This window comes from Varanus komodoensis, unplaced genomic scaffold (genome assembly GCF_004798865.1).
Source record: "Varanus komodoensis strain SLA01 unplaced genomic scaffold, ASM479886v1 scaffold3, whole genome shotgun sequence".
Classification (NCBI taxonomy): Eukaryota; Metazoa; Chordata; class Lepidosauria; order Squamata; family Varanidae; genus Varanus; species Varanus komodoensis.
Genome location: NW_025335761.1, coordinates 51,599,470 through 51,615,488, shown reverse-complemented (window position 1 = coordinate 51,615,488; position 16,019 = coordinate 51,599,470). Strand labels below are relative to the sequence as shown.

The following is a 16,019-nucleotide window of genomic DNA, read 5'->3' as shown; positions in this document are numbered from 1 at the left end:
GAGGAGAAGGAGACTTATATAAGCTGCCTTCAGTTCTTGGGAGGAAAAAGAATGGGGTATAATATTATCAATAAATAAAAATTAAACTTCTAGCTGTGAAAGAACACCATTCAAGGGTGAGGTTTTCCATGACAGCCAAGAAAAGAGACTAACCCTGCAGCTGCATTTTCAAGGAGTGATTGCAGTGCTGTTTACATGTGTGAATCAGGCCTGAAGTAATTCTTGATAATAATGATAAACAACAGTCTACTGACTTGAAGAACACAGGTGCCCACGGCACATTCAGCTCAAAATAATCTTTTTTGTTGTCATTCAAGAACACTTCCCGCAAGCTACACTGGTTGAGGTAAACAGCACCCATCTGTCCTTTGCGGGCCCCACAGAACATATTTGATCCTGAGCTTAAGGCTTCCTTTGATTTCTGCTCAACATTCCCTTGGCCTTTTGGCTTGAATCTCAGCTTATGATGCAATCTGACACATATCAACTCTGTAAATCCCATTGTACTGAATGAGGCTTGCTTGCAGGTCAGAAGCTGTAGAGTCACAGCCTTAAGAAAGCTCACAGAAGGCCTGCTTTCCTCCCCTTCTTTGCCCCTGCATCAACTGCACGTCTTGGAGAACCCTTCTGACCAAGGTGGGGTGGACCACAGGGTGGTGGGGGAACTGCTCGGGAGAGGGCAAATTACCCCAGTTCAGGTTTGGATCCTAAGGTGAATTAACTGAAGAGAAGGCACCTTTTCTGCCACTCCTCCACCAGCATAATTCATCCACGTCCCCGGTCTTATATTGTTCAGGAGGAATATCTGACCATCTGGAGAAGCTTCAGGGAAAACATGAGTGACTGTAGGAGGCTGTGAGGCAGCCAGGACAGGGAGAACCTGCCATGAGAGTGCTGGGCTGGGACTCGGGGGATCTGAGTTCTAGTCCTCACTCAGCAAGCCCCTGATTCTTAGCTTAAGCTCACTCACAGGGTTGTTGTGAGGATAAGATGGAGAGGAGGAGGAGGATTATGTAATCCACCTTGGGTTCCCTGCAGGTAAAAAGGCTGGATATAAATATTCTTAATAGTAATGTTAAATATAAACAGAACTGGATCTAGGGTCAACGCTTAGAGGCCTGCATTCCGGGGAAAGGTAGGCATGCAGAGGAACACCTCTGGGAACAAAGGAAGCTGACTCAGCCTGGAATTGGCCAGAACTGTTAACACAGACTGGCAACAGCTCTGCAGGATTGTAGGCAGGATTCTTTTCTGGGTCACCTGGAGATGCCCGGGACTGAGTCAGCTTGCAGAGCAGATGCTCCAAGATGCCTGGCATCAGCACGAGGGCTCCCTGTTGTTGAAATGCGTTATAGACTGCGGGTGGCCAGCTGGGCATTGTTACAGATGCTCATCTCCACAGCACCTCACTATTCATCCCCAACAAGTTTGTTCAGCAATAGGACAGTGGAAGCAAGCACCTTTTATTGCCATGAGCACAATGGGGGTAAGAGTCATTGAGGTAAGAACCTCAGCACCACAGAATGGTAGAGTTGGAAGGGGCCAGAGGGCCTTCAGGTCCAACCCCCTGCGCAGTGCAGGACTCCTAGTTGAAGCATCCCTCGCAGGCGGCTGCCAGCAGCCTCTGCAATGCCTCCGGAGTGGGAGAGCCCACCACCTCCCTGGGTCGTGGCTTCCATTGCAGTCTAACCATCAGGAAGGTTTTCCTGAGGACCAACTGGAATCTCAAGTTCCTGCAGCTTGAGCCCATTTTGCTGTGTCCTGCACCCTGCAATGATTCTGGTGAGTTTGAAAAGTAAAACTCTGCAAGCTCAGAGCATTATTGATGTTTTCCAGAATGGGGAAAACACTCTACCATATCAGGAATCCAGAGGTGACTGTAAAGCACAGTATGCAAAGATCGGAGGGGAGAGGAGCAAGACGTCCAGTGTGTGCTGCACAGCTCAAGCCTCTGCCTAAGGCCAAGAAGCTCCGCCTGCACCACTGGTAGGGAGGTGCCGGGACTGAGAACGTCCCTCTTGTAAGCTCCCTTAACTCCTTTTTGGATCCACACCAGGATTCTCCTGGGGCAAACAGAGGTCCTTTGGTTAATGCAGGCTGTTCAGGTGGCATCTGCAAAGGGTTTCTACATGCAAGGAAGCAGTGCCTTACATCGCTCACGTCCTGGATGGCTGGAGCAGATGCGGTAGCGGTGATGGACAGCCACCTGTGCTGGTTGCTTTAACTGGGGATCCTGCACCAAGCGGGGGTTGGACGCAGTGGCCCTCTGGCCACTCCCAACGCTACTCTTCTGTGATTCTTTGATTTCTTCCACTGCTGCACTTTGTCCTGTGATTTTTACCTAGATGGCCATTTTCAGCCATTGTGATAAAACTCAAGGGAAGGCAGGAAGCTGGGGAGTGGATGTGACTCAGCATAGGCAGACAGACCCAGCCTCTTCCCCTCTCAGTCCTTGGCATGCCCCCTTTCCAAGGTGCATTTCATTCTCGGAGAGGCAGCCAGCATGGCTCTTTTTGCATTGGCTGCAGGGGGAAGGAGTGACTGTTCTATCAAACTCCAGGCAGCAGGGTTGGAGGAGCACCCTATGCCCCATGATGCTAGGAGATGTAGCTTTTCAAGTGCATGGAACTAAATGCATTCAAGTTAAAAGCTGCATGTGAAGGAAAACCCCATATTTAACCATGGTGTACGAGAACAGTCGAGCGGACTATTTTGCTAACGTTCTGTAGCTAAGTAGCTGGGGCAGCGCTATCACAGTTATTACCAGTCAGCCAAATCACAAGAGATGAAAGTTTTGATTTTCCTGGAATTCAGTCTTTGGGGTGAAATGAATGGTAACGACTCTTTCAGCCATCGATGCAAAGCTCACTTGTGTTTTTGGGAAATTGGAAAAAAGAGTCAAGGTCAGAGCAACACTTTCACAGTCGGTAGTCAGTTACCCATTAATTTGAAGGTTTGAGCCTGGGGTAATTTTTGGCTGGGATGAACTGGCTTTCCCCTGGGTGTCATAAGCTCAAAGGGTCATATAAGATCCAATTCCTACATAGTATGCACCAAGTACAGGCCAGACTGGATTTTTTGGCACAGCTGTGCATTCTACAAGTGCTTGTAATTGAGTGCAAATAGCTGATTCCAGCAGAACTCCCTGTGCTCCCAGTCATGACACTGTGGCTTTATGTGGATTTTTTAGTTTGATCAAAACCTGCTGGCCCCGCAGTTACAAGAAATCACGATTAGGGCTGGGGGACAAATTTGTTCAGCTTGCATTCTTCTCTGTGAACTTACCAAATTTGCACTGTCCAAATTCATACACAAACAGGAACAGAGTTAAATGTTATCTGCATTTTTCAAAAGAGTTTCCAGATCAAAAAACCTGCATATAAGAACTTGGCTAGTAATCAAAAATTACACACAAATATATCTTAAGGAAATTGCCTGCATATAATATGACAAAATGTATATGAATGTTGTGCAGAATTTTTAAAAGAAAATCACAAACGGATGCAGAATTGGGACAGAATGCACTTGATACAGGAAAAATGAGAAACAGCAGAATCAAACACGACCGGTTCATCCATACTTAGTGTGACCTAAAGTCCTAACCACAGGCTCAGGAGATCGTGTGAAGTCCTGTCACAGGTGCACAATGCTTCCATGAAGATCTGAATCCAGGGTCTGGAATTTATCATTCATTTGAATGAGCCCTTGAGTTGCATTTCAGCATTTCTCTTCATTCTGGAAGGAAAATAAAAGAGGCTGGTTGGTTTGGTCAGGCATGTCACCCAAAAGGATGTTGAAGGGATGACTAAGAATCTGGCCAGTTCTGACTTGTGCTGCCTGCCACTGCTGGAGCTCCTGCTGCACATTTTGATTTCTTTCCAGGTTGACATCTGTTCATAATTTTTTTAACGCTCTGTCTATAATAAGTAGAAAAAATACTGTGAACTGCATTTGCTCATATTTTCTGTGATGCCCAAATCATGTATCCAAATGACCTTCAATCAGTGTTGCTTTCGGTTTTCCCAAATAAGCATTTGTGGAGAAAAACAAGAGCTTCTGGGGACAGCAAAGAACAATGAAGGTCAAGTGGCTTTCTGGAAACGCAATGTATATTGTTATGTTTGTCATTTTCATTTTGAACACTGAAATTGCTGCATAAGATAATAAGGTCCTATACTGATGTTCAGGCATTAGTGGTCTGTTTTATGACATTATGTTGAGTAACTAAAATAAACAATGTTACAAGATAGCTTTAATTATACACTTGCCATCGACTCAAGGCATCTGTCATTGTTATACTTGGCTGTGATGATAAGAAACCCCTTGATATTCTCCTTGTTTTCCCTTCTGACACGGCCAATATTGGTCTGCCCATCACATGCCAGATTAAATGGGGCAGCCCTAAAGCATACACTGGCCTGCGTATCTCTCTAGAACAGCTTTCCCGCCTGTTGGCCTCCAGACAGCAGCTCCTACCATTCTTGACTGTTGACTGAGCTGCCTGGTGCTGCTGTGCAGTGGAGTCCAAAACATCAAGAGGGCACTGGCGTGTGGAAAGCTCCACTGCAGCATGTGCTCTCCCCCAGCCCATGAAGTTCTTGAGGGCCACGACTAGCTTTCTGCCACTGAGCTATAAAACAATATGTATGTTCTGCACTCTCCCAGAACATGGGCACATAATACCTCCCTCTGTAGACATCAGTCTTCTAAATACCTCTCTCAATGTCATACCTATCATTTTATGTTGTCTTTGCAGGAGCTCTATAGAAAGGATTGCAATTTAGCTGCTCAGCTGCTCCAGTGTAGCAAGAATTACGACAGGGCGCATAAGCTTTCTGAGGTAATGTAAATGAACACATCTCTGCCATTTGCTAAAATGACCTGCCTCTGTTTCTCAAGATCAACGGAAAAGAGAGGGCAGGATGGGCTGCCTGATATAGTGTGTAGGCAAGAAGACCCCCAAAGAGAGCAGGCAGAAAGATGGACAGACTGCACTGGGCAAGGACAAGAAAACCAGTAGGAAACCAGGGTACACTAATTAAGCATCAGTGCTGCACCAGAATATGGGGCCACACACACTAAAAAGAATGGAGAAGGAGTGATCGGCTGGAGTCCTAGATTGGGATGGCTGGGTGACTAAGCAGTGAGGATTGGGTGGAAGTAAAGGAAGTCCTGTGGAAAGCCAGTGGCTGAAAGGCCAAGTCTGAAAGCTGATGAAAGTCCAGCAAGCCCAGTGTGCCCCTGGGTTTGGTGCGGGCAGCAGTATTTTCAGTATTCTCCTACAAGGGGTATTTGAAGTCAACTCTGCCAGATGTTCTTGCCTAGACTGGGGCAGTCCATCTCGTTCTTGTGAGCTTTCCAAATGCTTCTAATTGGCTATTCTGAGGACATAAGAATGGGCTAGAGGAAGTCTTAGTCTTGTACAGCATGGTCAGTTCCTGTGGACGCCCGTTATTTAGATCTTGTAAGAATATGGAAGCCATAAAACCAGCTGCTTGTTTGCTGTACAGATGAAACATTCAAAGAGATGGGTTGGGAACAAATTGAGGTAGAATGTATCTTGGTTGGGTTCTGTGGGCATCTATGAATTTCTAACCTGAGACGGGCAGCAGCCCCCAGGCACTTGATCTGGTTGGAGAAATAACCATGGAATACAACAGTGACAGTTTCCCATGGTTACCGTGTTTCCCCGAAAATAAGACACTGCCTTAGATTTTTTTGGCTCACAAAAACACACTAGGTCTTATTTTCAGGGTAGGTCTTATTTTTTATTTTATTTTTTAATGTGTGCAACAATCCACACTTATTCATGTACAACAGCATTAATATATGTACATTTGGTATCACTCTGCCTGTGACAGGAGCCGGCGCTATAGAGGAAGCATTGGCTCATGCGGCTCTGCTCCCTCCACAGGGAGCAGAGGGAGCAGAGCTGCATAAGCATGTTTCCACCACACAGTGTATTAAGTTAAAGTTAAGTTTAAAAATAAAGTTTAAAAAGGCTCTTTATGTTCCCCTCTGGCCCTGGAAATAAAAACAGCTAGGTCTTATTTTTGGGGTAGGTCTTATATTTTAGCAAGTACCAAAAATAGTACTAGGTCTTATTTTTGGGATAGGTCTTATTTTCAGGGAAACACGGTATATGTCCATGGAGTGACACTGGAAAGCATCCTTGTCAGAACTAGTCCAGAATCAATGAACTTATCAATAATTATGAGCAACCATCAGGTTTGCACCTTGGGGTAGGACATGTCAGACAAGTTTCAAGGTCAAACCTAAGGTTATGGTCTGGCAGGCTGGAGAACCTGGTACACAGTAATGATGGAGAATTCAAAAGGAGCAGCTCTCAGGTTTATATGTTCAAGTAAGAGTGAGTCACAATACCCTTTTTCTTTATTAACTTACTGGAAGAAGGTAGGTAACAGCAGAGGCATAGCTGGAGAATTCTTTAAAAGAACAGAGATGTCTTTGCTGCATTTTCTCATCCAGGGTTTCATGTCATCTTTGTAGTGTTGAGGAAGCCCTTCTGATCTGCAGAACTGGAGCACAACTGAGTTTTATTTGGGTCTGATAGTTTCTGTTCTGCTCTCTGTGTTCCTTCTATTAGCATGTCAGCTGTCAATCAGTTAGATAATTAAGCACTCGTTGAGGTGTTTCAGGACACAGATTAGAAAGGTTGTCAAAGAAAGGCATGTGGAATGCCTGTTCAACAAAGATGGACTTTAATCAGAAGGGGGCTTTCTGGTGGCATCTTTTCTTTGTTCATGTTCTATAGTATGTTTCGACAAGCAGAAGGACAGTTAGAACAGAATAACTTTGCAGACATAGCTCTGGAATCAGCTTGAACTGGCAAGTCAGTGCAGCCTGCACCTTTGCGATGATTCGCCTTCCCATCCAGCTCCATTTCAAAGGACTACGGCAGACCCATGGATCAAATCCAGGATTCTCCAGACAGACACATCTGCTCCCTCGGCCGCATCCCTTTCCCCCAAGCACCAATCCTTTAGCGGTTTCCTGCCTTTTGCGGTTTTTCCCCTGAGCTTTTGTGCATCCTAAAAGTTGACGTGGCTCCCCTAAATTGCTGACAATAGAGATTTTGGCAAAAATATGCTGGTGTGGGCAGTGGGAGGAGACTGGCCCCACCTCTTTGGCCTGCAGGCCTGTCCACTGTTGGAATGCAGGACCTGAGAACTGCTCTAAAATGAAATTCAACCCTCAGTCAAAAGTGGTTCTGCACCCCTGTAGTATAAGGTAGAGACTGGATAGTCTTTTTCATTGTGCAATTGTGCGTGGGAGGGGAGAAGCGGCCGTGCTTATTTACAGCCAGATTTGGGGGGTTCTCAAGGATTGTATGGAGTCGTGGCCTATGATTGCCAGTGCAACTAGACTGACACAACACGTCCACTCTGCTGTGCTCAAGACAGAATCTGGAATGTCTGCATAATCCCATGCATGTCTCTTGTTATGTGTTGCTAGGTTGCCACTGACTTATAGTTTCCTGGCTATTTTGAAACACAGGCCACCTAAGAAGCAAACCCTTGCTCCCCAGTGGGCTCTGCCAGTCCCACTGCATCCACGCCATTTCTATAAAGGCAAAGGGGACACCAAGCAAAGGACCCGTCGTGGTAGGAGCACACGCCGTTCTGGCTCTAAACCGGATTCGCAGTTGTGCCCTTCTCCTGTGTGCACCGCACTTCCATTGGCCCAGGTGGGCGCCCTGATTGGCCAATCACAGGCATCCCCACAGCTGGCTGAGGATGAGAGAATGGCGGTGCCTTAGTATAGCGGCTCCACAGGAAGGTGCTTCTGCTTGCTCCTCTTTAATTGGTCTCAAGCAGAGTCGTGCATTGATGCATTTCGCCACCACTGCGAGCCACAAAGCACATGCAGCTCGCAAGCCACAGTCTGGCCACCCGCGACATATTGTTTCCACCTTCTTTTTATTTTCTCCTGATCAGATAGCATGTTCCCCTTCAGCATTCCTAATCTAGGTGTGAATGTCCTTGGATTTTCTGGAAGAGGTTCCTTGCTTTTCCCCTTTTGTTGTCCTGCTTCTTTGCACCGATCATAGTCATAGCTCTTTTCGCCTCTACCTGATAGTCACTGAAAGGTTGCATTCGGGACTCTGCCCCCCTTTCTTTTGCTTTTGCTTCTCATCTGTCCTTAACAACTGTGTTTCTTCTATCATCCATCTGGGCCTTTATTTTTCTTTCTTGCTACTACAGGAATTGACTTTTGGCATTCTTCCCAAATCATGTCTCTGGGATTATAGAATCATAGAATGGTAGAGTTGGAAGGGGCCAGAGGGCGACTGGATACAACCCCCTGCTCAGTGCAGGGCTCCCAGCTGAACCATCCCTCTCAGATGGATGTTCAGGTGCATCTAGAATGCCTCCAGGGCAGGAGAGCTTACAATTTCCTAGGTCATTGGTTCTAACTGACCAGAAGTTTTTTCCTGATATCCAGCTGGAATCTGGCTTCCCATTATTTCCTGCATCCTGGGATGATTGAGAAGAGATCCTGGCTTTCCTCTCTGTGACAGCCTTTCAGGTATTTGGGAAGTGCTATCCCATCTCCCCTCACTCTTCTCTTGCCAAGGCTCAACATGCCCAGTTCTTTCAGTCTCTCCTCATAGAGCTTTGTTTCCAGTCCCCAGATCAGTCTTTGGGTTTGTCTGACTAGAAATGTCCCATTCCAGTCCCCCTAAGTTAGCTCACACCAAGTGCTCCAGTGTTTAACCATTCCATTTCTCACTTTATGGCTTCCCGTTTGCCTTGATTCATACTTCTCACACTTCATGGTCCAATTGTAAGTGTGCGGCACTGGACTTTCCTTTCACCTCAATACATGCCAGGCATTGCATGTGCATTTGGCTTTGATCTAGTTGCACCATTAGCAACAGCGCTATTCGTATTTGTCGTATGCCCTTTCCGAGTAGCTAGTTGAATGCCTTTGGACTTGGGAATCTCATCTTCTGGCACCACCTCCGGATTGTTTCATCACAGGGTTTTCAAGGAAAGAAAATGCAGCAGGAGCTTACCATTGCAGCCTTCTGTGCAATACTAACCAGAGTTAGCCTGACCATCACTGCAGCTGTCTCTGAAAGATGCTTTGCCAGGGCTACCTTCATCTACGACTGTTGTCCAGTAGCTGCCCTTCTGCAGTTTCTCTGGCCCAATCACTATTAGAGAGCTCCAGTCTCTTCTGCTGATGTGGCCGTCCCTCCCAAAGAGCGGGATGCATCTCAGACAGGTGCCTCCGCTTTGACGTTTCTGCCTGGGGTGACCCTGCTCGGAGGCCAGCCTAGTGAGAGAGTCTGGCCTCCAGGCAGCATGGCTCTCAGCTTCTCTGGCAGTCTAAAACCCCTCCCCACCTTAAGGTCTGCACCCAAGAGAGGGATATTGCATGTCTGCTTGGCAGTAAATCCCAGTCTCTCCAGAGAACATTCTTGGGATCACACTGTTAATTTCTTGGACTTCCTGAAAATCAATGCAAGCCTCTGGACTGGGCAACTGGGCCCCTACCATACTTGGAACTCTCCCCAGTTTAACATCGCTCTACTTAATATTCCTTCCTGCAGGGTATGAAGATAATGAAGAGGGGCCTGTCTCAATCCCTGGGCTGGTTCTTATATTCTGGCTGCTGCAGAAAGCTGAAACCCATGATATGCAGGGCACAAGGCTGACCTTTTCAGGGGCAGGGAGGTGTCCATGGTGAATTACTCCAGAACCAATCTTGGCTGCACCAATGTATTTTAATCCACTTCTTCATTCAAAGGTTTAGTGGCTTGACATTATGTGGACATCGGTTGTTCAGCAACATAAATATGTTCCTAGAATTCTGATCCATTGGCACATTGCTTCTGTAACATGTGCCATTCAAAAAAGTCTTGCCAGTATGGACAGCACCCCTTGTTGTTGTTTGCCATGGTAACAGCATTTTTTACCTGAAAACCATTTTTGGCTTTATTGCTATACAGCGATACCAAAAAAACCCCACTCCACCAATGCTGAAAAAATCCACAAACTGCGTTTCTCTTTTATTCAGTTCAGCCTGTCTCTTCATACCATAATCAGGCCCATTGCTGAGTCCAGCGCTTGGAAATTATTGAGCAGAGGCATGCCCTTGGCATCTGGTCCTAAAGCACGAAAGCTATGCATTTCCACTTAGAGTGGAAATAAATGAACATAGAAACATCCAATTATCAAGATTAATAATTTTCAAGCTGCAAGATTTGCTTCCTTGTTGAACAGCAATTGGTCTGTATGACACATTGGTTTGGAGGCTGGGGTCAACAGGAGGGAAGCAAAGCAAGGAAAGAAGTGTATTTTATTGTGAACTACTGAAACCCATGCAATAAGTTGAGATACACGAATCAATCAATTGCTAAAATCCTTAATCAGCCAAGTTTCATGTTGAAGGAATTTATTTTCTGTTAGAATCTGGTCTAATGTGACTTTCCATGGGCAGTGGTATTGGATGGTCTGTACTGGAAGAATAGTAAGGAGATTACTAGTTTCAACAGGTAGCGTAGTAAACTTTCCCAGCATCCAAAAGCCAGGGTGGTTTCTTGGAGACATGCCAAGGCCTCATGGCTTCAGATGGTTAGGAAGAGCATCAGATATAATTGCCTTGAGGCTGCTTTCCCTGAGTATATTCCTTAGATAAAAGCTGTGAGCACTGAAATGGTTTGCTTTACTGAAGCAGCTTTGCCCTGCCTGCATCTCCCAGGCAGCAGGGTTAGAACTGCTGTTTACTGACAGCTTCTGAGACAGGGAGAGAGAAGAATTCTATACACTGCGTGGCAAGAGACGCTCTTTGTTCTTGGCCTGGGGAGAGGAATCGGTGTCCTGTTCACCCAGGTGCTTTTGGATGCCCATGCAGCATCCCCTGGCCTCTTCGGGGGACCAGTAAGGCCACTGAAAAAGGGAGTGCAAGCTTTCTTTTGCAAGTATATATTCTGCATTCATATTTCAACGGTGCATTCAATAAAGTAGGAAGCATCTTGGACATGGGTGGTTTGGCTTCTTCCTAAGCATCCCCTAATCTGAAGTGCTGGCTGGACAAGGCTCCTAGGCAGCTAAAATCCATAGGGTGGTCCTGAAACCCGCTGTGCCTATTTGGGGTTTTATTTGCTTTCCAGTGTTGTCGAATAATATGGTTGGTTGTTCGTGCAGCTTGACTGAACCAATACAGCAAGCCTTGGCCCCTACCTTCCTTGGTCCAGAATGTATCCCACTAAGGCTTGGCCATCTTTTACATTGAGTGAGGTTTCCAGGACCATGTTGATCTTGGTTAGCTCCTTGAGTGATTCTTTAATTTTCAATCATTTTGGCACCCTCAGTAGCTGCAGTTTCTGGTTCGCAGAGCCTATGGATTAAGAAGTTTCTGTGACAACCGTTTCACTTGTCTTTCTTTCCCCTCCTCCTGTTTGTTACAGCTGCCATCAGACTTTCAGGAACGGGTCAGCATCCACCTGGAGAAGCATGGATGCAGCCTCTCCGTACCTCTGTGTCATACGTCCTTTGCTGACAGCATACCAACATGTGTCATTGCTAAAGTACTGGAAAAGCCTGACCCAAACAGCCTTTCTTCTCATTTGTCAAGCCCATCAGCCAGAGATCTTGCCTTCCAGGACTCCATTGGAAAGCTCAGCCAAAGACCTCAGTACAAGTCAGACATCTATTGCAGTGATACAGCTCTTTACTGCCCAGACGAGAGAAGAAGGGAGAGAAGGCAGAGTGTCGACATGCAAGTAAAAGATGTAGGGTTTCTGAGATCCCAGAATTCTACAGACAGCACAGTGGAAGAAGATGGCTTCCATTCCAGCTTCTCCCATGAAGCTTTCCCAGAATATGTTACCTCTCTGCCTACTTCAAGTTCCTACTCCAGCTTCAGTGTGACCTCCGAGGAGAAGGAGAATGCCCAGGCGAGCACACTGACTGCCTCTCAGCAAGCGATCTACCTGAGCAGCAGGGATGAGATGTTTGAAAGAAAGCCATCTTCAGGTTATGACCCCCAGGGGAGCCCACGGTTTGCCAAGTCCAAATCCATTCAGCACATGGAGCTGGCCGATGACCACGAGAACTCCCCGACCTTCACCAGGACTATGTCACCTTATGCAAGCGAGCCTTACCACTTCTCCGCCATAGCCACTCAGCAAGCTTTAGCTTCGCAACAAATGCGCAGTGAGTGCAGGGATACCCATCTGTCAGAAGAGGACCTCCCGGGACGATGGAGACAGCTGAGCGTGGAAGATATCGGGGCCTATTCTTACAGAAACAGTGGTAGACTCTCGCCCTGCAGCTTTTCAGAGCAGTACTACAGAAGCCCCGTAAAGAAAGCGGACAGTCGGTCGAGCCCTATCTATGCTAGTTACAAAGGAGACAGCTTCTCCGAAGGAGATGATATCTGTCAAAGCAGGCTTGTGGACTCCTGCTTCCTCAGAACAGACAGTGGTCTGAATATTGACATCAGCACCACCTGTAAACAGGACAAGTTGTCCTCTTACAAAACAAAAGAACTGAGAGACAAAAAGAACGAGCGGATCACAGTCCAGGTGTGCACTAGCAAAAGCATGGATGGCAGCCCAGTGTTGAAAAGAGAGTATGTTGACGTGAGTCCAAACAGCTCAGCTGAGTCCCTCAACCAGAGTTCTATGGAGGCATCGGAGATCCATCAGTCTTCCATTGATCAAGGAAGCCATTCAAATCTTCATAGCAAGCAGCAGCAGTTTCAGCGGACTGGAAGTACTGGCTTAAGCCGGAAGGACAGCCTCACAAAAGCACAACTGTACGGAACCCTCCTCAATTAAACATCTTCCAACGTTGCAATAAGGAGAGAGAGAGAGACCACGAGGACAATGGTGACCCTTTGATACTTCTAGCATAGAGCAGGCTTGTGAGACAGAATTATTCTAAAGTATATATATTCATATTGACAATGGTACTGTTTTCAAGGGAGAAAAATAACCCAAATCTGATGAAAAACAAACAAAAACATTACACGGCACTTTTCACACGATGACTTTTCCATCTTGGATACCAACCCTTTGCCCACTTTTATACCCTGAGATATTTTTATAAACAAAAATGGTATTTATTAGACTGTCCTTCGTACTCTTAAGCTCTTTGAGTGACATTTTTTGTCCCCTTCAAGTAGGTTTCTTATTTATTTTTTGTGCATGAGGCCACATGTGCCTAAACTCTTGGAGGAAAAGGGTTTTAAAAAAGAGAGCAGGGGAGAGAGAAAAGAAGGGGGAAACCCTTTATCACAAGGACAAATCAAATCCCTATAAGATTATTTTGAAATGTGCATTGTGTGCGGTGCAAGATGTTTGAGAATGGTGATGTTATAAAGAAGTATATTTTTAAAATGAAATGGAAGCAAAATCACCCACTGAGTTATTTAATACAAAATGTATTTAGGAGTAAAAACAACGGTGGGGGAGAGGCGAGTGCACAAAGTGATACAGATATTTTGGTTCATTTGTCCCATTGTGTTTCCACTTCCGCACCCTGTACACTACCTCAACATTAATTGAGGGTTTCTTTGTCACTTATTTTTCCGTAGGCTTGCATTTATATTGTCTCAAAATGCATGGAGTGTCATAACTAGTACTGTATTTTGCATTACTTAATAAAAGACACCAGTGGAAATGTTCAGCTCTTCCCCCCACTTCTCATTAAAAATTGTCCTAACAGGTTCGTGCTGACATTGTTAGAGTGGTGCATTCAACTGAGTTCGTTTGGAATGGAAAACATGTCCCTAAACCTGTGAACCAGCATGTACTATATTTTATAGGATGAGCTATACATTATCTATACCACACTCCCCAACCTGGTGCCCACCTGTGGCTTCCAGTGTCTCTGACCATGGGCCATGCTAGCCAAGGCTAATGGGAGCTGAAGTTCCAAATTTCTGGAGGGCTTGAGGAACACACGCCATGGTCAGTGCAAGGCTTCTTCCTGAGGCCTCTGCCCTCCCAAATTGATTTCCCAGCACCCCAGTTCTATTGCACAGAGTTGTGAGTACACCAGTGCTAATGGAAAGATTTGCCCCCAGCCACGGCCAAGCACCTCAGTTATCACGCAGGAGGCGATTTTCAGAGGGATTGCAACTGGTGGGGGGGGGGGGGTGCTGCCCTTGCTCAAGTCTTCCCCTATATGGGATCTAACTTGGGGGACAGCAATTCTTCACTTGGGATGCAATGCTGCAAATTCACTGAATATTTTTTTTATTTGAGATAGTGAGAAATGCGTCGGTGGGCACCCTACAAGGAAATTTACATTTCACATGTTTAATTTTTAAAATGTTAAACCTAGTCATTTGCATATATGGATAGAAATTAATTCATGCTGATTCTATGCTGAGGCCCACTTCTTTTGAGTGCCCAGCAATGACCTGATGTGGGCATTTAAAGTTGAAAAGGGAACTAGTGAAGTGGGGAAAACATAAAACAGGGTGGAAAACACAGTTCATCCTGAAGGCTGTATTCGAATTCAGAGGAGCTTGAGAAAGCCGCATTCCAGTAGGGGTGGGCCAAGCACAGATGGAGAACGGCCAAAATACGACAGCTCCTCTTGATTCCTTCTTTTTAAATAAATGTGCAAGGAAAGGCTTGGTCTGGATCTGACCAAAGGCATCATCATCGTTCAGTATCTTGCATCCCACACGGCCAACCAGCCACTTCTTGGAAGCACACAAGTACGACACAAAACCAGCACGTCCCACCGGTAACCGACATTCCCTGGGCAGCCTGCAATAGCTTTAATTTGTAGGCACCATATAACCATCACCCTGTGTTTGTGGAAGTCCTGTCTTTGTGCTTCCATGTTTTAATTTTACCAACGCCATTCAGGCATTTAGATCGGGGGCAGGCAACTCACAGGTGGCAGGTCACGTGTGGCCTCCAGGAGCTTCTGGCGTGGGCCACTGCAGGTTCCCTGCCACCTGGTGGGAGCCCTTCCCCACCAATCCCCCCCACCCACATTCTGCCACCCAGCACTGCAGAGCGCATGCAAGGGAGTCTTCCCCGTGCTCCCAGTGGCGCAGGAAGCTCAGGTCTGGGCTTGGCTGGTGAGAAGCTGATTTTGCCAGGAAAGGGCTGTGCAAAAAGAATTCTCCACCTATGCCTCTTTCCCAGCAGAACTAATTCTGCTGGAAAACAACATTCATTGTGCTAGTACCCCGCTGCTCACCCTGTCCCCAAGCAGAATCAGGCCCAGCACCAGCTCACCAAGCAGGCTCTACTTGGAGGCAGCATTCTTCATGCATCTCTTCACTCGCCAAATCCATTCATACAGAAAAGGGGGGACCTAAGGAGGCTTATCCCTCTGTGCCATCTTTTCCCACCAGATTGCTGGGAAGAGGGTGAAGGAAACCCTCTTCCTCCTCCCAGATACCAGTCAAGGAGGTTTAAACTCCACCCTGCTCCCATCCCAGGAACTTGGATCAAGTTTGCAGGAGGAGGACAAGGATAAAGGCTCTTTCTTGCTCCCAGTAATCACACTTGGAGTGCACATGGAGCATCCCCAGCTGGGCACAAACACAAGAAGCTTTCAATTAAGAGAACAGCTCTCGCTGGCTTAGCCTAGGCAGCATCAGGAGTTGGGTGTTCCGTTATAATAACAAAAGGTGGAAAGAACTGGGTTTGGTGTGCATCGAAACGAGAGGAAGATGAGAAGGTGGAGGAGAAATGTTCAGGTTTAAAGGACTGCTCTAAGCAACATAGAAATCTAATCTTCTCCTCTTAGCCTGAGGCAAGGCGCATTAGATTCAGATAGATGTGGAAATTATCATTGGACAAGCAACACTGGAACATCAACAAGACTCTAATCCTCTTGGTGTCATCTTCTGAGGTACCCAAAGGAGACGATTCTTCACACCAATCTAAAGTGGTTGACAGCTATTCTCATTTTGTGGGACAGAGATGGGACCAAACTGGATCTTAGATGGCATTTAACTCAAAGTCAGATCCATCACAGGCCATCAGAGAAGGATGTTATGCCCTAAATGGC

At 46.3% G+C, this 16,019-nt stretch overlaps 1 protein-coding gene across 1 annotated transcript in view; it reads left to right on the top strand.

Annotated features, from left to right (window-relative positions):
- The window catches only part of BEGAIN (brain enriched guanylate kinase associated), a 178,302-nt gene extending 165,381 nt beyond the window's left edge, over positions 1-12,921 (top strand). Inside the window, exons 5-6 of the mRNA XM_044436868.1 lie at positions 4,757-4,840; positions 11,441-12,921. Coding sequence (XP_044292803.1) covers positions 4,757-4,840; positions 11,441-12,814 — 1,458 coding nt within the window. The 3' untranslated portion in view covers positions 12,815-12,921. The remainder of the gene's footprint in view (positions 1-4,756; positions 4,841-11,440) is intronic.
- Positions 12,922-16,019: the final 3,098 nt, after the last annotated feature.